Raw genomic sequence first — 23,017 nt, forward strand, 5'->3', positions numbered from 1 at the left:
AAATAAATATTAATAAATTCTATGAAAAGCTTTTATTAAGTCCATTAAATAAAATATTCAAATTTAATACTTTTAGTAAAATGATTTATCTTAATAGTTGGATTATGACTCATTTCAAGGTGGGTAATATTATGTTATATTTTGCAAGAATAGGATATATAGTGGACTAGTGGAGGTTTTCAAAAGATCACATTATATTTTTCTTTATAAACATTAACCTAAACTTATTTAAACTAATTTAATAATTCTTACATTGTTATTATATACTATGTAAATAAAAAAATTAATTTATAAAGTATATTGTAATGTTATAATATAACACGTCAAATAATATGCGGTAAAAATGTTTAATAGAGTTATAAAAATTCAATTTAATATTCACAATCTGTTTTTATATTTTGATAACATAAACAATGACAAGTCGGTATAAATTTGTGTGAAATCTGCTACGAATAACTAATCAAACTGCACAGGATCGAAAAAGAGACTAAAATTAATATGTTACTCAAAAGGATAGAAAAAACACAATGAAAATGCTTGGTTATAAATCAAACCAGATTAATGAGCTTTATTTAGTAAGCCAAAAACTTATGAATAATTAGTCATATAATAATATGTTAAAGTACTATAATAATACAAATTATTTTTCTTACCATTACAGTTCTAATAGAATTTATGTATCGGCGAATTTCATGATATTAAGAGAACCTCTTAGCTTCTAAACAATATAAATGGCTCCCCCGCATGGCGTAAAAGAAAATTAAGAGCACATTAACGTTGGAAGCGTAGGAAAACAACTACGGTTCATTAAGCTCTGGCATCAATTTTGCTCAAAGATAGAACTCCCTTGGCGATGTATTTCGCTTTAAAACACAGAGACACATGAATATACCAAAACATTGCTGTACAATAAAGTCCTTAGAAACTTTATAGCGTTGTGACTTTAAAAAATGTAGTTGTACCTATTCTTTACGTAGGAACAAACTGCAAACTAAACAATAAAAAATAGTACATTTTTAGTTTTTTAAATTTGATCGAGTCTATAGTAAATATCTTAAATACCTACAGATTATATTTTTTGTAATATGTGCTATGTAATAATTATGCGTTTCATATATTTGCATACAATATATGAAGGTACGTATTAAATGACAGACTTATTCACATAATACAAAAGAAAATCCCAGTTTATTTTCCCCATAATATGTATGGTGTAGATCTTGCGTTGAAAATGCTATACTAAATATAATTTTCTTGTAAATCAATCAATGTCAATGAAAATATCTACATTCTTAAAAAAATAGTATTATATTTTTGACTACCAATAAATAATTAATTAAGAGGATGCTACAGAAATATATTTTGTTATCTAAGTTTCCCACACGCGTTAAAATAGTTTAATAACAATCCGTAAAATCAAAACAATAGACTTCGGGAGATTGACCTGATTTTGGATACCGAAGGAGATAATAAATCTTCAAGTGGATGTATTAATTTACATATTAAATATCTGAAGCATAATATTTTCTTGATTTAAATTTATTGAATATAATATGTATACAAACATAGATAATATGTATTATGGCAAGTTGATATATCAATAGAAATTCCATTAAATTTAACTTACATTAAATCATACAAAAATCTTTATAATCAACAATACTCGAAACAATTACATCTTAAATTATACAAAAATGCTTAGTTTCAATATTTATTATACATAATTTTGATATTGTATGCGTCGGAATATATTACAGTATTGGTTATAGGTGTATAAGGGTATAATATTATATTATATATGCACAAACTTGCAAAATGTAATTTGTTCAGACTTACTTCAAAAACTATTGTTAGAAACAATAAACGAACTACCTATAATACATAGATTAGTCATTAGTTACAATATACTTCAATAATACTCACAATTGTATTTATCAAGTGCGATTCCATCAGTCACTGATTTTATGGTTATGTTATGTGTTCCTTCTTATTTTAACATTGAAATACTTATATGGGGAAATCGTATAGTAATAAATGGTAAGGTCCCTCCGATTTACATTGTGCACTTATATCACATTAATAATACTCTTAAACTGTGATAAACACTTGGAAGTAAAACTTCACTCATTCACATCCAAATCACCTATAAACTTAGACAAACATAGTACTTAGTTGTACGCAATAATACTAGTAAAACGGAAAAATAATTCCAATCTCCCGGCCAATATTTTTCGCTATTATTATAGACAATGAACAAGACAAAGTTTTCAACAATTTACTAGAGAAGCAACAACAACAGGTCATTCAACAGTTTTATTATTTCATAGTTGAGCATCACTGATGTGTATCAAGAACTTAGACTACTTACCCTAATCAAATTCAAAATTACTATCAAGCTATAGGCTAAAAAAAATTTAGAAAGTAACTTACTTTTGAAGTTGTGATAAAAGTGAAAAAATAATTATAAAGATGTGTGTAGGTATACATTTATTATCTAGACATTCTAATTACAACAAAAACATACGGATGAAAAATTACCTCTAAGATAATTTTAAATTAATTAATAAAAGTAGTTAAACAAAACCACAAAATCCATAAACGTTAGACGTTAGACATATCCAGAGTAAAATCAATTGTAAAATTCGAGCGAGGGGATATTGTTTATTTTAAATACAGAGATACTGCTCAAAAAGTTAATATTGTAGCCTCTCCATTTGATTGAGGATTTAATATTTTCCCGGTATTTGTAAAGTAAATCACTATTATTTCTAGATTGAATTTTTTTAACAACTTTTTTGTTTTTATATACATTTATAAAATTCTATTCCCAGATGCCTTACATTTGTAGATTCTAATTTTAAATTATGTAAGTACTTACAGAATATAACTAATAGATATACGTCTATGTCATACATTAAAATATTATCCAGAGATTAAATACCTATTAGAGTATGTGTTAAATACTAGGTACCTAGGTATATCTCAGTTAGTGACGATATTATATATTCAGTATCGACTGGGGCAAGAGCAATGTAGTAGTTGTAAATGACGAATTACTGAGATTTATTTAGGTTATGATGATTATGGTGGTTTAGGGTTGATGACGAAAAGATAAGTGGCGTTTAACCTATATAAGTCGAGTTTGAATTAATCATATTATAATATGATTATAATTTATAATTTTCTACCTTTGTCATATTTATACAACTTGATTGCTAACAATTTTAATTGGGGATACAATTTTGTTGATATTGTTCCTGTCATCATATAGTCGTGATATCTAATCAAGGTCCAAATATGAACAATGCCTGAAGTTGATGGATATTCATCAAAGGCTTATTATAATACAAACGTGTGTATTGTTACAGGACAGTAGTTACAATACTGTTACAGCAGTGACATTTACACTTATCGGGTTTCTAATTAGTAAACATTTTACTCGTTTTACAGTAAAATATGATTACTATGGATTTATGAAAATATACGTACGGCCATACCTTTGGTAATATGAAAATAAAAATAAAATAATTTATTGCTATTAACGACAAAGAATTTTTGTAAATTAATATTATTATATAGATTAAACGTCGTTAAATTATAAACAATGAATTTAGATGATTAAATTGGTTTTAGAACTATGTAAAATACATATATTGCCACTAAGTTCTACAATCACAAAATCTCGATGTAATACAATTAAATTAATATCAACAAGCAAACTTCAAATTATTAGGAGTATTGAAGTTGAAAAAATCTGAAATACAAACATATGAGCATTTGTTCGGTATGACGGTTAGCAATCTTCGCATAAATACCTTTACTATTCAGAATGATCAAATTGAAAAATATTGATTTTCCCTACCTTTAGAGAAATGTATATAATAGCTTACCGTTTTGTACAAATGATCTTTGTCTGATTTTTTTCGAACGTATTACAAACCTTAATGTGATCCCGCAGAATCCTAATTTTTGTTACATGATGAAAAAAAAACCATACAGATTGAGCGCCGTTGTACAGCGAGGCATTGTTAATTATGAAACTGGAGTTCTAGGGGCGGGCGTACAGACCTTGTATTGGATTTGCAGGCAAATAACTGGGCCGATGTTTGGTCCCGGAAATTCAGGACTATGATTAATTACGTGGCCGGATATAGCTGGATCGTGTTCACCTGGACTTGATGTCCATTTACTGTGCGTGTTTTCCAATACAAGACACGATGAATACCTTTATTCGTATATGCTCGGGATTTAGGATCGTCACTGCGCTAACCAGCTGGTTCATGTCCACCTAACGACCCGGGCTGCTGACTTACGATGCTCTGTGTCATATACATAATGATAACTTATCATTATTCCCGTTCAAACGTCACTTTCAGCACACATTTTACCTTATAATTACGTGTACGTTTTCAAGTCTAGATAAATACCGAGTCTAAAATGTTATGTACCTTACTGTATAATTTCAATTTTCAACAACAAAGTGACTAGAGGTGGTCAAAATGATTACGAACAATATTAAACTAGTTAGATTCCATATATTATACCCGTTATACGTCTTCTATTATAACGTTAACAATATTTTTGTTAAAAACTTTTCAATTTTTGGTTTAAGGCGAGCATCATTGTACTGGCATAGGTGTTACATTATTATATTATGTTGGATGTGCAGTGTTGTGAATTAACTTGAATTGCATTACTGTAATAGAAAACTAGTAGAAATAGTTTTGAAATATATGTATTTGTATAATATAACGATAGTTTACAGATAAAAATATTGCAATTATGATTATGTCATACGAATACACTATATAGGAAGGTATTTAATGTAGGTACCTATGATTTATTGAAGAGTATTTGTATTTTTTATCTAATGGTCAATGTAATGTTTTTATAAAAATTGACAATTGTCCAACTCTCTATTAAGTTCAATTGCTCAACAAAAATTAATATATTATCGATGTTATAGTATTCATGAGTACCTTCCCATTTTGTTCATAATTTATTCATTGAATCGAAGGTAAAAATTATGGTACGCGATCTTGTACATCATTTTTCAATAGGTAAACATTTGTCTTTCATTAACTTTTGAATAATTAACTTTATCCGCAAAAGTGACCTTTACTTTTGAATAATAACACAGAATTATAATATACTGATTACACGAAATTTTATTATAATAATTCACAAATATAGCGATAAATGCCTGTTTTGGTCTATTTTTTTCCATGAATCAAATAATTTTAAATAAATAATTAATTTAAAAATTTTTTTAAAAAAACGTAAAAAACGTATCTTAAAATATTGAAAAACATTTTAACAGAACTTTATTGTGAATTTTTATTTTATATACATTGTTTTTAAAAATCACCTTTAAAATAATATTGTAATTGTATTATTTAAAATGTTTTAGCAATAAATGATAAGTTTTTATTTTTATTTTTTTTGGAGTTTAACGATTTGATTACTGAGGTTATTTGTCTGTTACTGTGGGAAATTGTACGGTTGGTTTGAACACGTTTATGTGTGGCAAGGATCTGTTACTAAAACCAGGATGGTTACCCATCCGGGAGCTAGGGACACCGACCAGTGCTGGCATTCGGACCATATTTATGACCGAAGCCGAACACCGCGCTACACCAGGCCACTGATACGTTATTGTTTTCATAATTCATCAGCTTAAAGCATAATATTATATAACTTAGTATAGAAAATAGTGTAGTTACCTACTCACCTACAATGGAATTAGAGATTTTAATCAAATATTGTCATGTGCCAAACAAACATAATATACGAATTTAGTGAATATAATATTATAATAATATTATAGATGTACATATTATTTAAAATTAATACTAGTTGTTTAATACAAATTAAGATGTTCAGAGAAACAATATATTTTGTGTAGAATGATTTATTTATAAGTAGACGATGTTACGAAGATAAATATATGGAATAATTTTATACGACTTACCGTTCGATTCCCTAGATTTCTGACTCTGCAGTTCAAATAGGCAGTGTGGCCGACTAGTGCAGTGACGTTTTTTGATGCAACCTTGTCAAAATAAGGACCCCTTATGGACGTAGCTTCAATTAAAGGTGAAATCGTTTCATCCGGTACTTTGTGATCAATGGATCCTGATACCAATTCTAAAAACAAAAAAAACATTTATATGAAATAGAATTATAGGTATACATTTTACTTTTAATTATGAAGATCACTATGTATTTATTCACGTAAGTCAAAAAACGATTAAGGTGCTCGTTCATGTTTGTAAAATAATACGGTAATTAAAAAAAAAATGTGTAATTATTAATTATACATTAATATGAATTTTGTAGGGGCACTATTATATTAAAATTTAAAATTATCTAGAGAAGTCCATTTGTTATCTAAGCTTAACATTAGATACATCTTAACATAATTATAATATGATTATATAAGATACTTTAAAAGATAATTTATTTAAAAAAATAATTCCCAACACTGTAGATAAATAATACCTATTTTATTAATTAACCTAAATTTCATATAATTATTAGTATTTAAATTTAATGATAAACTAATAGAATTTGTTTTTAGAAATATTGGTATAACATTTGAATACATTTTATACAATATTTAATATTATTTTAATATTTTAAAAATGTATGCAATTTTATAATAGTTAATAATAATAATAATAATAATAAATATGGGAGACGGAGTGGCTGAGCGGATTAAGACGTCGTCGGTTGCGACGCACACCGGCGCCGGTTCGAACCCGGTTGTGGGTGGCATTTTTCTTTGGGCAAGTCACGGTGTCCGGAGAGAAGTGCCGCCATCATCCACCCGGGCATAGCAGATACCTACGGGTGCCCCCTAAAAAATCTGCCAAACCAAAAACATACGTGTTTACAAACCTACAATTTCTCCCCTTCAAACAAAAAACAAACAGCTAATGGCCTTAGTTGACGGACTTCATGATAAATTAAAAAAAAAAAATAATAATAATAAATAATATTGAAGATAATAACAATAATATAGTTTATTTACTTAAAGTTATTTTTTAGTAATTTAACTACAAAATTAAAGAAAAATTATATATTATAACATCATCATTACTTTGAAAACTTTGAAAACTTTGAACTCTCAAATTGTATTTTTTAATCTAAGGAAACAATTTTAAATCTTTTGGATACCCTAATCATTCCCCCAGTAAAAACATTTCAATTTTCATCAATTGTTTTTTTTATAATTACCCATTTATTCTGCATTGTTTGATAACTCGGGACGTCAAGAAACTAATAAACTACAAGCAGAGTAAACGCGTACCTATTATAACAAAGTAGTAAGGTATTTCGTTTAAACACAACGTTTAGAAAAAGTAAAGACTATAACAGTTTTATAGTATAATCATACTTGTATCAAATTTATACTAGGGAAAAAAAACTTCAAAAGACTTAATTTTTCCGGATTGGAGATGTCATTTGTTTCGTATAAGTATAATAATAAAACCATTTAGAATATATTCTTTTGATCCACTGGCTTTAAAATGGTCCATTTGATAGTATATCTTAAATAGCAAAAAAAAAAAGAAGACATTTCAAACAAGGTGTATCTAGTCAATCGTTATACAATTCTTCTACGCATTTCGAACTTTTATTATCTTATATGCATGTTTTCTATACACAACCTTTGCCGTATTTTACATAATATAATAATATGTGACATATTCGTGTAAAAACTTTTGGACGATGGTTATTTATTTTTTTTCAAAAGTAAGTACTTATCGATTTCAAGATGCTTCATTTTTATAATACATTTAGAAAATATGATTGGGAAATTTAATTTTACATTCAAAAAGTTACTTAGAGTTTATGTTAAATATACGATTTTGCTACCCTTTCCCCATCACATGAGTTAATACAAAATTCAATTAAGAAAAAAATTTATTTTTTTAATATGAGTTATAAATTATAACTTATGAGTTATGACTTATTATAAAAACACCAATAAACTGACCTTTTCTTATAGTTTAGAATTAGTCTAAATTTATTGAAACTGAACTGTCTTCAGAGAATGATGTTATATATTTTATTGAAAAGTGTTTCAATTTACCACGGTAGATATTTTTTGAACTACAAAAAAACAACTTACTGCGTTTATAATAAATATAATAAAATATATTATAATTATTTAATAAATTAGTTTTATGATATACAAATATTATTGAATTATATTTACTATCAATTTTTTTTTTGTTATTCGTCCTTCTTATTGTATTATAATATAACATAAAAAAATATATAATATAGAACCAGCAATTTACCAACCAAAAATTGTACCGTCAAGCCGGCTAGGCCCCGGACCACCCATATAGTCCTTAGCTACACTTTGATTTCATAATTCAGAAAAACGCACCAGAGAAAATAATAGAACGTTAGTGATGTTACACAGTGATGTATGTTATTAAAAAAATGGATCAATGAAGCGATGAAAAAATGAATGTTCATTGTCATTGTACAGTAGCTCATAGAATATAATATACGTGAGTTTTTATTAAAAAAAAACCTGGTTGTTTATAACATTTTCAATATAGAACAAGCGATACACCTTAATTTCCCCTTTTAATATTAAAAGAGCATACGAAACACGGAATAAAATGAGCAAAGAGTAAAACTTCAACAATATAAAATGCTTACAAAATTAAAACGTGCCATATTTTCTATTATTTTTTTATTTTAACAAAAGTTAAGACACATTTAATTCTCCAGACATATTCACGAAAATGCATTAAAATGTGTTAAACGTTTTGTGATGATGCAATGTAGTTTTTGTTCTCGCAATTCTACAACAATTGAGTATACATAATGCATATTACACTGCGATGAAAAGTGGACAATATTATATACTACGCACTCACTATTATTTGAATAAAATATCATTTTATTTTTACATTAAGTTGATTGATACATAAATAAATATTTACAATTTCGAGTTTCGACTTCTAACAATTGTCAATCAAACTAATTATTGGAGAAATTCTAATAATAATTATAAAAATTACAATGTACGTAACCATCGATTTCGATGTATGATAGTCTGTGTCAAATCATAATCTTATAATATTATAGAAAAACTAATAATTACCGCTACTTTTAAACTAAAAATATTACTAAAAAATACATTGAATTTCGGTGTAATAAGTGTAGAAAATAGAAATGCAAGTAACCAACTCTAGCTCTACGTGTTTATTATCGTCACGTTTTTTATTACAAATTAAAAGTTTTATAAGTCGTAAAATTAATATTTTAAAATATTAACCTTTTTTTAGTTTAATTTAATATATTTATCTAAACTTTAGAGTAATGTCCTGATTTCTGAGACGATGTTATGTCTGAGTATTTTACTATTATATCCATGTAGTTTACACTGCAATTAATCCAATTTCAAATTCATTAAGTAATTAGTTATTATTATAATGTGGTTGAAAAATAGTTGTGAAATTTTAAAGTTTCAGAATCTCTTTGTTTATCGAAATTCCAACTTTAATAATTTAATAATAAGGATTGGAATCTTTAGATTGGTTACCATAATTAAAAATGAGTTAAATATATCACGTAGGTATCCATATGAAGTGAAAATAAAATACACTGATCAAGAGGTGTACGAATACAGTTTAAATGTTATGTTAAGTATGTGAAAAAATAAAAAAATTCACAATAACTGATCGTGATAGTTAATTTTAATATATTTATATCACTGTTATTATTTAATTCTAGTTTGAAACGTAATATCCAATTATTATTTCCAACTATATTTCTGTCAGATAAATTTAATACTGCATGTGTGTGTGTAGTATTTACACTATCTACTACATTAGAATAGGGTTCATTTATCACATTTGTACACAATAGTGTGGTAAGTTATACATTGAACGTCTGTTGTATGGTTGTCATAATAATAATAATAATAATAATACATCTGACGTGCGCATTAAACGTGAGGTGGTATCGTATATTGCTGTCCAATGTTCAAAGTTAACAACGTCTTAATTTTAATCTTATCAGTGTTAAATAAGTTTGGTCACGTAAAACGAATTTCCATCGTGTGAGTTGGCGTTCCGGGGCGTGTGCCAAGCGCAAGTGAAGTGGTTCGTCTAATAACATACCTAATTTACTGTTTAAGTACCACATAATAATATATACACACCATATGGAGATATAAATAATACGTATAACAAGTACACGCACTCATATATATATATATATATATCATACTATTATTGTTATTATCAAATAGCGCAATACGCGCTTTCGCGTAACACGTGTAATTGATTTAATGAACGATACATTTACCCTGTACACGAGCAGCGTTTTACGACTAAAAACAATATGAAAATATATATATAGAAACGAAATACGAACAACCTTGGAGCCGATTAAACGAAATCGGTTTGGTTATCAAAAACAAAACAAAACAAAACAAACCACTGGCAGGACAGGGACGATTTTAACTGTCAGCCTTTTTTTTTCCATCTAAAAAAAAAAAATATATATTCATTTGACGAATATGATATTATTATTATTGACGGCGATCCGATCGATTTATCGTAATGAATATAAAACCTTTTATATACATAATATAGCGCCGTGCACCGTCGGCGAACGGGGTACGAGATAAAGAGGACGCGGCGAGGGTGAAATATCGCGCGGCCGAGAATAGAGAAACAATCTATCAACTGGTGTGCGCACACCGCCTCGCTGGCTGCAGTTGCCATCACATCGTCGTCACCCGGCCGAATCGATGTCCGTGAAACGATATCAATCACGCGCTTTTCATTTTTTTCCCCCTCGTCTGCCTCTCCTCCGCCGCCGCCGACTGTCCCACCGCAGCCGTCTGCCATTGTCAGATTTTCGAATGGAAACGATATTTTTATTATTTTCATTCGGTCATATTCCGCCGCCGCCGCCGCTTTATTGCGATATACGAAATAAGAATAAATGGCCGCCGGAGGAGAGAAAAAAACGTATTTATACGCACACGTTATATATCACACTCGTATCTGACTGTGTGCGTGTGTGTGTGTGTGTGTGTGACGTGTGTGCGTGTTATGTGTCAGGCGGGTTGGCGATATTATAAGAAACCCTAGCCGGTATTTAGAATTCACCAGTGGGCGAGGGGTGGCGTGCAGGCTATACGGTCGCGACGAACAAAATAATTGCTACGCGTTTGCTCTAGCCGTATATTCTGCATGCTCACGACTAATAGTGTGCGTTTTAGAGTTATGGCGATAACTCGCCGTCTCGAATTCGCGCACATATATACATACGTACATATATACATATATACATACATACATACGTACATACATACATACATATACATATCACACATATACATACGCGTAGGTATATAGACGTAACTGCGCCCTTATCTAAAACGACCTAGTTTCCCCGGCCTTTTGTAAAACGTAAAACAACGGTAAACTGTGTAGATAACGTGGCGATATTCTATATTGCTTAAGCGCTAAAATGTAAACATTCAAATAACGAACTCGTTGTGCAGTATTAGACAGTACACTCCTCTGAAGTCGGGTATTAGTGAGTGCCTCTCAGGAAGTTCGGAAAACAATGAACGAGACCCAGGGGGGAAAGAATTTACCGGATCAGTTTCACTTGAATATAAATTTACGGGTGAACAAATAAATAATTATAACGACTGCCGCGGCCGCCGTGGAAGTCATTATAAAATCGAATTTATGGAATGATAAATTAAAAAAATTTCATCGTTACAGTGGTGTAGGTATAAAATTATTTACTTGTTAAATGGTGTAGGTATAAAATTATTTACTTGTTAGGTATATGATATATTATATAATTATATACATAAAACCAAAAAAAAAAAAACTTTGGAGTGCACAACCAAATAAACACGAAAGTAGGTAGGGTGGTACATGATTAAAAAAATTAATTTATCAGTCCATCGATGTATAGTTTGATGTGGTTATTAAATCTGGTAGGTGGTATTATTATAATTTCACCGACGAAACGAGGATAATATTAATAGAGTCGTGGTCGGATTTATATAATTCTATATTATATTATAGTTCCCAGCTATAATACGGTATGTGATCTTTATCCAGATACAACAGACCCGAAACTAAATCCATACACTAATACATTAATACTATTAGAATAGTTAATACCAAAATATTTTAATTTTCGATATAATATTATACGATATTATATAATATTTTGTTTTAGAATTTTTTTTAGATATTACATGAAGCTATTAATTGATTTTACACAAATGTGTGAGTTTTTTTTTATGTGTATTCATTATGATTTATAGTAGAAAACAGGCATTGATTTTCAACTTTAAATTATTTTCTGATAGGAAAGTGAATGGATGCTCATTCGATAGGTACCTATTGTACAACAGAGTGCACTCTGGTTGCTTTATTTCTCCATTTTTTTTTTATGTTTCATAAATTAGGCAAAGTGAAAAAAGGTTAAGTTATAACATTATAATATGTGAGGAAAAGTAAAAGAATTTCGTTTACTACAAATTCTAAATCGATAAGTTCTGCAGTAGCTTAAGCCAGAAAATATTTTCGTTAATACCTACGTGCTCGCAGTCATGAAAAGAGTTATGCGATGTGATTGGCTTTTAACAAAACAAAATATGTAGAACGAATAAGAATACATGAATCAGATATTATGAGACTATGGGCCATAAACCGGTAAACTGGTGACTGGTGTACTGCACATTTTAGAACGATTTGTCAGCCAGGGTGACAGTGCTAAAAAGTGTGTTCTGAGAAAACTAGTTTGAACATGGAGTATTTGAGTATTATACGATTAAAAACTATGGAACAAAAAAATTAAATGTATTTGTCTTATTTTAGATTACCCAGTTTACCCAGCCAATCAATCGGTTGAATATATTTTATTCAAGCGAATGTGATATGGAGATGTAGTTAATACGCACATTCAATTACTTAATGGGTATATCGGATATCATGATGAATGAATGGTTTTGTTTTACCTCCTTGATTAAACCAATATTTGACGTAGATTTTAATGGTACGACTCAAAACCTTTTATTCAAATAAAATTATTATTATTGACGATTATAAATTTAATCAAACCAAAATATAAACATAATAATTTAAGTAATTGGTTAAGACTTAAAACTTTAAGTATATTAACATTGAATAGATTCTTCATTGACTCATAGTTAATAATTCAATCAATAAGATTAGGTATAACTGGTATAAGTTGTAACAGTAATTACTTAAAGTTTCAACTGAACAATTTAATATATTAATTATAGATTAACATAGGTACAAATGTTCAATGCCTATGCACCTATATCGAACCTTTGTGTGAATATAATACAGTGAAACTTCCATATAACGAACTTCCATTTAACGACATTTTCTGTTTAACGAAATATTTTTAAGAACTATGACCTTCATTGTTAATTACACGTAAATTTATCTCCAAATAACGAATCTGATGTTTCTATATAACGAAATAATTATTCGATAAAAACCAGTTTTTGTAAATGTTGTCACTATCAAATTGATAGTTTATGTCATTTTTTCAAAGCTGGATTTACAAATGAAAATATTGAAACTGATATTGAAATACCAGATGTACAACGAGAATGGGAGTTAGTTCACTGCGATGGCGTTACTTTACAAGATTATTTGAAAATTGATGAAGATATCGCCGTATATGAATCACCTACTGAAGAAAGTATTGTAGAAGAGGTTAAAAAAAAAGAAAATACTGATGAATTTGAAGAAGAAGACGATGAAGAGGAACATGCAGTAGAACAATCCAAACTCACAGAAGAAGACATATTAAACGATTTATGGGTGGTAAGAAATGGTTTAGACAAGAAGCAAATGTTCCCGATGAATTTTTTTTAAAACTAGACGATATACAAACTTTTTACGAAAGAAGGACAATTTTCAAAAATATTAAGCAAACAAAACTTACTGATTATTTCTTTTAAATTATATTTAAGGTTAAAAATTAAATTAAACTGTAATATGATGTTTGATGTTGTTTTTACATACATACAATATACATAATAAAAAAATAATAAAAACCTGTAGTAGGTAGTGAACTTTTGATAATTCCATAGAAAACAGTAAAAAAGAGTAAAATATTTGTTTAAATGAAATGGATCCTAGATATTTGCATGTGAAACTATTTAGTTAATTAAAGCATAGCAGCAAACACAGAAACTGAACAAGTATTTCATGAGACGTATATTAAGAATTATGATGTACCTGCGTAATTATAATTATATTTTGCTTAAAATACTAACTAATCTAGGTATATTTAATTGCTTATTTGTTGTAATTAAAAAATGAATAAATTTAGATCATTATATTTTCCACCAAATACATAATATACAGAGTGATTCACCAAACATGCTCATCCTATTATCTTCATCAATAATGCAGTTATTCAAAATATGATTTTTGGAGTTTTTAAATATACTTAAGGACCATATTTCTAAACTTTTAAGGTTTTTTGCACTACGCAAGAAGTTTCCTGTTGATATACAAAAATCTTTTTTTTCAAATGAGAATCCCTCTTTCCTACTGTTAATTATTTATCAGATAATTTTTTTGATAATTATGAGGTAGGTACTTATAACTTATTAAAAGAATCGTTTTTGAGTTATTTAACTCTGTGTAATAAGTATAATAAGTCCATGATAATGGGTTTGGTAGATATAGAAGCTATCGTGGTGATTTGAAAATTATAGTAATTAATATTAATCTATAAACAATTATAATTTCTCAAAATTATCCAACTATAAAACATTTATTTTAAAATCAATATTACATATTATATTAATTTATGAGGCTTTTGACTACTATGATAATTAATAATACAACAAATGTTTTCGGGCAGACATTAATTCAACCTACTGTATTACTAGTAGTAAAATAAATAAATTAAATAATAGCATTATGAATACCTACATAATAAAAACAAAAAAAAACATAAGCTTAGTAGTATGGCTGTCAGTCAGCCTCCGCTAAGAACTGTTTTCAGCATTCAATCACAGAATATATATATAACAGTTCAATGGTTTTCAGTGACCTACCTAATGATAACAGAAAAGCGAGTTCCCTGTTTTTATTTATTTATCAATGTTTCTGACGGATCAAATATTTATTTTATTTTATTTTATTTGTTAAGTATCTCGAATTTCGAAAAATAACTCAATAATCCGTAATGGTCGATGTATGAATCTCGGACTATAACTCTACATCAATTGTACCTACAGTTTATAACATAACATAAAAGTATTGACATTTTGAACACTTAATTGTTCCCACATTATTCCACGGAACATGCGTGATTGATTTTTAATAACAATGAGTGCTATTAAGTGGTATCTATGTTAAAAAGAAGTTTGGAAACCACTGAAATAGATCATTTTCCAACCCTTTATAAGCTACACTATAATATTATAATATAGGTATTGTTAATTTAATGCATTACGGATAATAATAATATGTTAGAATTAAGACTTAAGAGTAACGGTTTTCAATTTAAATATTTTTACATTTTGAAAACACTTCATGTTAATCATAGTTCTATCAAAAAATCCAATTGAATTACATGTACCTAATTAAATATGCAGGAAATTAAATTTTAGCGGTATAGGCACATCTATGGAAATTTAATGTTTAATGAAAAATTACCTTAAAGATTACAATATTATACTTATTTCTAGTATAGCTTCTACCTAAAATCGAAGTTGAATATGCCTAATACCTATGTATAACATAATATATTATAATATATTTTGAATTTTTAAATCGTTTACTATCATTAATAGTCAATAACAAACATTTTGAAAACAACGAGTTTTTATGGAAACTAAACAAGTAAATAAAATGTTATAATAAGGCTGAGTAAATTTTTTTCGGTATCAAAATATCAAATTATGATTATTATGCTTTAAAAATTTAAACAATTTGTATAGTTTTAAAAATATTTCCAACAAATTATGTGTTCTCGGAAACAATGCATTGCTGATCATGACGTATCGTCCCACACCAATGAAGACATAAATTCTAATTCTAGTAATAAATTTGCCGAACATATTATCAACATTAAACTTAAATTATTTTTACTCCAGTGATTCTCGCATTGTTGAATTATTGAACTCTAACAGCAATTACGTTCATTATAATTTATTTCAGCTTTAGTTCAGAAGTTTCGCCAAAACAGTAAAACGTCAGTTCGTTTGACTTATTTTGATGGATCGAGCTACGTAAAAAAACATAAAGCTCGTCAAACAAGTATTGAAAAAATATTTATTTAATAAACAATCCTTATTGATATAAGCACAATTTACTTGAGTTTGTGACAATATTTTAGAACAAGCCAGTAAGAAATCGTTCGTTGGGAGTTCTGATACAAACATCCGAAATACTATTACTAAATGTAAAACGTGCTGTGACAATGGTAAACTATTATGTATACACGATTAAATTGTGTAAAACTATTTATAATCCGCATGTCGATTGTTAATATATTATATATTAGGTCCATGTATAATTATGTATGCGGGTTCCTACATCAATATTGTGCTTTAAAATTCCATTATTCTGACCTGTTTAGTATTCAAGTTTTAATACTCATTGGTTCAATTAACCATTACATAATTCAGTGATATCCACTAATAATAATATGATGGTCAATGAATGTAAAATGGTTTACGTATAATATTATGTAATTACTTACTATCCATAATATTCTTCATGCTAGAATAATATTAATGTTAAGCCGAGTTTCAATGGGTGGACTATATTTAATTTATAATGGGATATTGTCGTTTATTTTAAATTGATTTAATTAGACCAATACTAAATAGGTATAATATAATGATATAAATTATATACAAATTCAAAATTGAAATCGCATCCACAAAATCGTATTAAAATGTGTAGTTATTAATTGATTGCCAACATTTGCCTTTGTTTATTATTTTTATTTTATTTTTATTTTTTTTTTTTTATTAGGGTTAAGGCTTTGACTACTAGGTCATTAGCCTGTGGTACTGTTGATTTATTTACACGTGTGTGTTTGTTTTGGCAGAATTTTTGATTTGCGCACCGTGACTTGCCCGAAGAAAAATGCCACCCGCGACCGAGGTATCGAACTCGGCTCGGCCACTCCGCCCCCCTGTTTATTATTTACCTACGAGTGAAATCGTTTTTTATTTAATAATATTATGTGAAACGGTTATAAAGGGTTTATTGAATTATAATAATATAGAGTGCACAAATATGCATGCAATAACAATGTTTATCAATAGTCCACAACACGATTAAAGATAGTATGGTTGCCAACGAATCTAGAAAAGTGTCTACCAAAATGAATCTCCATAATCAGTTGGAGCTTTCTGCACTGGCGCTTATTTTTTTTAGTGAGTATAAATGCAGTTACCTTTCAAATGTAAATCGTAGTTGCGTGATTATAGAGATTCATTTCGATAGACACTTTTCATGTATTGGAATCATGGGTCAATGGGCAATCATTCTATCTATAACCGTGGCCCGCAATAATATTAGTTGTACTATGATTATTTTTATTGATAGCTTACAACATATTATATTTATTTATACTAAATTATGCAATTTAATTTCGTATTCATTTCACAAAATGAGCACGTCATATTAAAAAAAAAAAAGTAATATTGACGCACTCATAATATACGTTTTGACGTTTTGTTATTACTTATTAAGATGTGTTGCCATAGACAGAAATAACCCTTTATTAAAATAATTTAAATAACGCTAGAAGGATTTCGTTAGCAAAGAATGCCATCCAATTAACTTTTGGGTGCACTGGGAACGAAACTTTTTGTATTAACACTCGATGGACGCTTTCGTTTTTTAACGCCAGTTAGTGGTGGGGCACATTATTATGGATGAATCTCAAGGCCCAAAGAGCAAACATTTTCTTTTCACCAACCGACCAAGTGAACGAACAACTATCGTATCTTTCAGAGAAAGTTTCATTTTTAATTTAAAACTTTTGCGCTCGAAATGCTGAAACAGTTAAATCGAAATCATTTTGGTGCGTCTATTATGGGTGGGGGTTGGAGTAGAGCTTTGATGATGAGGAATACAGTGGCCTTTGACCACATAACAGCGGTTTAGCATGTTAACTTTCATTTTGTTTTTCTATCGCACGTTGCAGCGGACCAGAAATCTAGTGGAAGTGGTTCTAAGTCGGCGGCTGACATGTCAGACACTCTGCCGGCTGACGTGTGTGTGCGGATGGTGGGCGGACGAGTACGTGAAATATTAGACTTATTGGCCCGGTCGGACAACGACATGGGGTGTGCGGACGCCTATTGGTTGCAGAAGCTGTTTAAGTCAGTAATCCGAGCACTTGATGACTTACGGAGTGCTTGCTGTAGACCACGTCAGGTCAATATTCCGATTTTCTCACTCGTTCATTTTATGTACGTCCCGCTTGCGCCGGCTGCTGCTTTAAACGACCGATTAAAATTAAAATCGATTTGACACATATACGACGAGCGCATTATACCGAGTAAAAGCATTCGGGCGTCGAAACTTTGTTGTGTTCTATCGCGATTGTTGATAATTTAGATCGAACGACAGGACGACAGAGACAATTTACGTTGTTTTTCGTAAAATGGTCGAATAAGTTTAAATAGGTATACCTAACCTATATATAGACATATAGTACCTATATTATACTATAGTATGACCTTTACACAATTATATTGTTACATAATATTATCGTAGTCACATTTCGAAACTTATTCCGTTTTAAATGCGCCGCTGTTATTCTTTTTATCTTTATTTATTCAAACACGATAAATCCATAACCTCCTCCTGATAGGACGATCGATAAATTACAAGTAGATGTCTATCGAACGTCATACACTGACGTTCGGTCATATTTATAGATAACCAAATTGCGAAATTCTTGCAAAAATACCGCCCGGCTCTCCGGCGCCGGTTCCAGGCCGTCCATGTCATCGAGTGAACTTAGTGTGCTGTGCAAATATCCACACAATGTTTGTAATCAATGCGGTTGTTCGGTCAATATTAACCTGCAGAAATTGATAAAAGCAGCCGCCAATTTTGGATGCTTGTATGGTTACGCGGTCAACTCGGACAAAGTGAATAGACGTTAAAAGTACATACTATTTAATATTATATAATATTTATGTGCTCACCCAGAGTTGAAAACACTCAGTAAATACTACCTGGAACTACAGATTTAGAAAGTCCTATGGGAAAACTGTGTTTGTGTTTACGTACCTATTATAAGTCCATCTCGTGTTTAATAATAAATCTTCACTTACAATTTCTATAACAGTTTTCTGCGAACATGACGTATTTAGGAACATAGAAAAACATAACGATGACATTTGAAGATTTTACACTTTCACCGTATTGTACTGCAATACCTACATAATTTTATCTTTTTTTTTTAAACTTAATATTATATTATAATATGATGATTATGATATAATAATAATATATTATGAGCGAATTGAAATTGGTATTTCATTTAAAATAAAATAATATGTCATAAATATTTTTTATGAATATTTTTTTTTTACTAAACAAATAATGAATTAGTAAACACTCAAAGATATAAAGGTATCTTCTCCATATATAAAACATTCTCTCTCAGTTCTCTTTAATTTTCATTACCTAATTAATATTATTGCTTTTCATTTCAAAGGATACATTTTGGTTATTACAACATATTATTAGTTATAACTTATAATACCTACATATTCTGAAAATGTTTATATTTTTGTTAAAGCCGACAAGTGACTCTTAATTATAATATAATTCTTCGTACAATAGGTACAATAATTTATCATTGATAAAACTTGTTATGTATTATTATTATGTTAGAGTATTAAGTAAACATTTGAATTATGTATCTGGTAACTATTATTGGAGCTTAAAAATATATAGCTGAGAAAAAGTAATTATTTTCTGATTTATTAATTATTTATTTATTAAGAAAAGGAAATTAATAATAAACATGTCTAAGACTCAGGATGCACCTATGTGAATGCGTCGTTAGGTTAGGTTAGGTTAGGTCTATAAATTTGTTTGTGTAAACATTAATGATGAAAATATCTAGATAAAAAGAATCATTTATTAAAATTTTTATTTAGCTATAATTTAAATTTAAAATTTTAATATGTATCTTCATCTGGATATTTTACTTTACAGCAAACAAGCTGAACAGTGAACAATGATTAACAATGTTTTTTTTATCACATACCTACTAAAATAGTCGTGTATCAGATTATGTTATTGATACCTACATATTTTTTGTTTGATATAATTTATAAAATATTAATACATTATTTTATTAACATTTGACTTCATCAAGATATAGTACAATTTGTTTTATGAGTTGTTGCAATCGATAATGAATTAAATTCACAGTTTTATGCGACATTATATTTTGAAATACACAATATGTTAACCATATAATATGTACGTATATTTTTTTAATACATTAAGATATAGAGGGGAGATATTATATCTGTCTTCTTCATAAATGTCTTTTTTATAATATCTTTGTTAAAAATAAAAGTAGGTATATAAGTATCTCAATAAACAAATGCTATTTTTATGTAGCTATAAACAAATGCTTAATTTAATCATATTATTTTAAAACTTGTTTTTATATATTCCAGAAAAATATATTGCGTAATTTGAGATAAGACATAATGTGAATACAACATTTGTGTAGATTTTACGGTAATGTACTAGATAATCAATTAAATATTAACTACTTACTTAATAACAAAATTTAAAACAGAACATAAATATCGAAATGAACCAAAGATTAATCACACGTGTAAATAAATATATTATTGTATGTGTTTAAATATATAACTACTCTACTCTTCGTACCTAAGTAAAAAATTATAATAATATTATCAACAATAATAATTTACAATTCAATAAAATAAATGGATTTTATTTTTTAATAAAACAAACAATATATTAAACATTTGGTGTTGTGTTTATTTAAAAATGTTATCCAAGTGTCACGATCTTCCGAACAATGACCTGTGTGTTTTTTTTATTATTATTCTAATCGATTACAAAATCCATGAGTAAACCCTTTTGTATACGGCTTTGCCTTTTTCATCTCCGGTCACCATCATTATTTTTCTTTTGTACTGATCTCTTTTTTTCTTTTGCGCTCCTCCGTCCCTATATTTCTCTCTCACTCTTTCTTTCACTTCATCTCTTTCTCTTTCCATCTCTCTATCTTTTCTTTTTTTTTTTTAATGCTCAGTTTACTTATATCGATTTTGGAAAATTTCCAGACACTCCACATGAATTGGGCGCTTCCGTATAAATGTGTACGTATATACACTGAAGCACATACCCCTAAGGGATTTCGGTTCGCTAAAGGGTCCGAGAGAAATCCTTTTAAAGCGCAATAAATTTCGCGCAGATAGCTAAAAACACCCACGAAATGAACACATACTCATAATTCCCGAAATATTATGTAGCATTCCGTGTGGATTACCACTTAAATTTATGCGAAATCGAAGTGTTCACTGTTCATAGGTTGGCGTGTATGCAGTACCTCAAACATTGATTATTTAAAACATCCTGAAACTCTGGGCCATTTATCAAAGTAGGTATGTCTTGTTAAATTTTGTCGCAAAGAATAACCGGAAAGTAGCGTAAGTTAGGTTAGTAATAATAATAAATATATTATGAAACTTTTTTTATGACGTCTGTAAAAGCCGTAGATGTTTGAAAAACATGTGCCTTTATGTTTCAAAAAGTTGTTTTAGTTTTTAGAGTTAACATTATAAACTTTTTAGAATTTTACATGTAACTCATTTTCAATAGATCGAAAATAATGTTTTTCTTTACTCCAAAATAAAATAGAAAGAAGAATAAACCATGACCCTTATACACTGTCTTAACGAGAACGACCACATTTATAAATTATTTACACAAAACAAAATGGTTTAAATATTACAGTATGAAAGTACAAGTAGTACCTTCCTGCAATAGCCTGTTAAGTATAAGGTTTCTTTTTTTTTGACAACGTGCGCTGAATTAAAACTTTATATGTACATAAGCTATTTCTAAAAAATAACTTAAACATCTTCATTCATTTTCCAATATCCATAGGTAACGTAATACTTAGAGAAACATATTTTTTTTTTTATTATTTAAAGCCTCTTGTATAAACTATGATAGCTTGACAATTACAAACGATGAACGTATTTATAATATTATTATTTATTTCATACACAACGTTTATTTAATTTTTTTAATTATTTCGTATGTAATTAAATTTATTATATTTAATTAAAATGTATAGGCTTTCTTATATTTATTTTCATATGAATATAATATATCATAATCCATCTGTGATTTTTGAATACATATAACTTTAGAACAAGAAAAATTGCATTTATTTTTATAATAAATTGTTCCATTTATTTTATTTATTCCATACATAAATCATACACAGTTCTAACCGTAATGTATTAAAGTACTTAAAAGCATTAGTGTACATCGTGTGGAACATCGGTCGTTTTCTACGTAATGAATATTTCCTTTTGTAGCATCTATATTGGTTTTCTAATCTTCAGATCTCATTTAAACATTACAAAGACAAACGAGAAAAAAATAACATCTCGTTATTTTTGAACACAAATAAGTAGGTAACTATATGCTACCTATTTCATTTTTAAAAAACAATAACATTAATCGCATTGCGTTTGCTGCAGTCGAAATACTTTTTATAATAGAACACCCCTATTTGGAGCTGAACGTTTTAAACTTGCACTCATATGAAGCTTTTACAGTGGTAGTCCCAGTGGATGTTAATTTGAACGAATATTGACCAACACTATTGTGTCAAAGCTTATCAGTGTTGGTTAGCCGACAAAATGTAATTTTCTGTGAATTTTATTTACTAACCCACTAAGGCATTC

General features: G+C 28.7%; 2 protein-coding genes across 2 annotated transcripts in view; one reads left to right on the forward strand and one right to left on the reverse strand.

The window, feature by feature from the left end:
* The window catches only part of LOC132943126 (zwei Ig domain protein zig-8-like), a 277,915-nt gene that overhangs the window by 149,335 nt on the left and 105,563 nt on the right, over window positions 1-23,017 (reverse strand). Inside the window, exon 2 of the mRNA XM_061011950.1 lies at window positions 5,972-6,147. Coding sequence (XP_060867933.1) covers window positions 5,972-6,147 — 176 coding nt within the window. The remainder of the gene's footprint in view (window positions 1-5,971; window positions 6,148-23,017) is intronic.
* LOC132943316 (uncharacterized) lies at window positions 15,930-19,480 on the forward strand. The gene is made up of 5 exons (XM_061012259.1): window positions 15,930-16,106; window positions 16,227-16,325; window positions 16,405-16,491; window positions 18,232-18,464; window positions 18,971-19,480. The coding sequence occupies exons 1-5, from the start codon at window positions 16,031-16,033 to the stop codon at window positions 19,199-19,201; spliced, it is 726 nt and encodes a 241-aa protein (XP_060868242.1). The 5' UTR covers window positions 15,930-16,030; the 3' UTR covers window positions 19,202-19,480.

Source organism: Metopolophium dirhodum, chromosome 4, assembly GCF_019925205.1.
Source record: "Metopolophium dirhodum isolate CAU chromosome 4, ASM1992520v1, whole genome shotgun sequence".
NCBI lineage: Eukaryota > Metazoa > Arthropoda > Insecta > Hemiptera > Aphididae > Metopolophium > Metopolophium dirhodum.

Bases quoted from the DNA above. Each gene is read 5' to 3' on its own strand.
- LOC132943316 (XM_061012259.1), top strand. From the start codon at position 16,031: ATGTGTTCTCGGAAACAATGCATTGCTGATCATGACGTATCGTCCCAC. The intron at 16,326-16,404 runs GTATTGAAAAAA...ACAATATTTTAG, and splicing joins ACATAAAGCTCGTCAAACAA to AACAAGCCAGTAAGAAATCG. The intron at 16,492-18,231 runs GTAAACTATTAT...CGCACGTTGCAG, and splicing joins TAAAACGTGCTGTGACAATG to CGGACCAGAAATCTAGTGGA.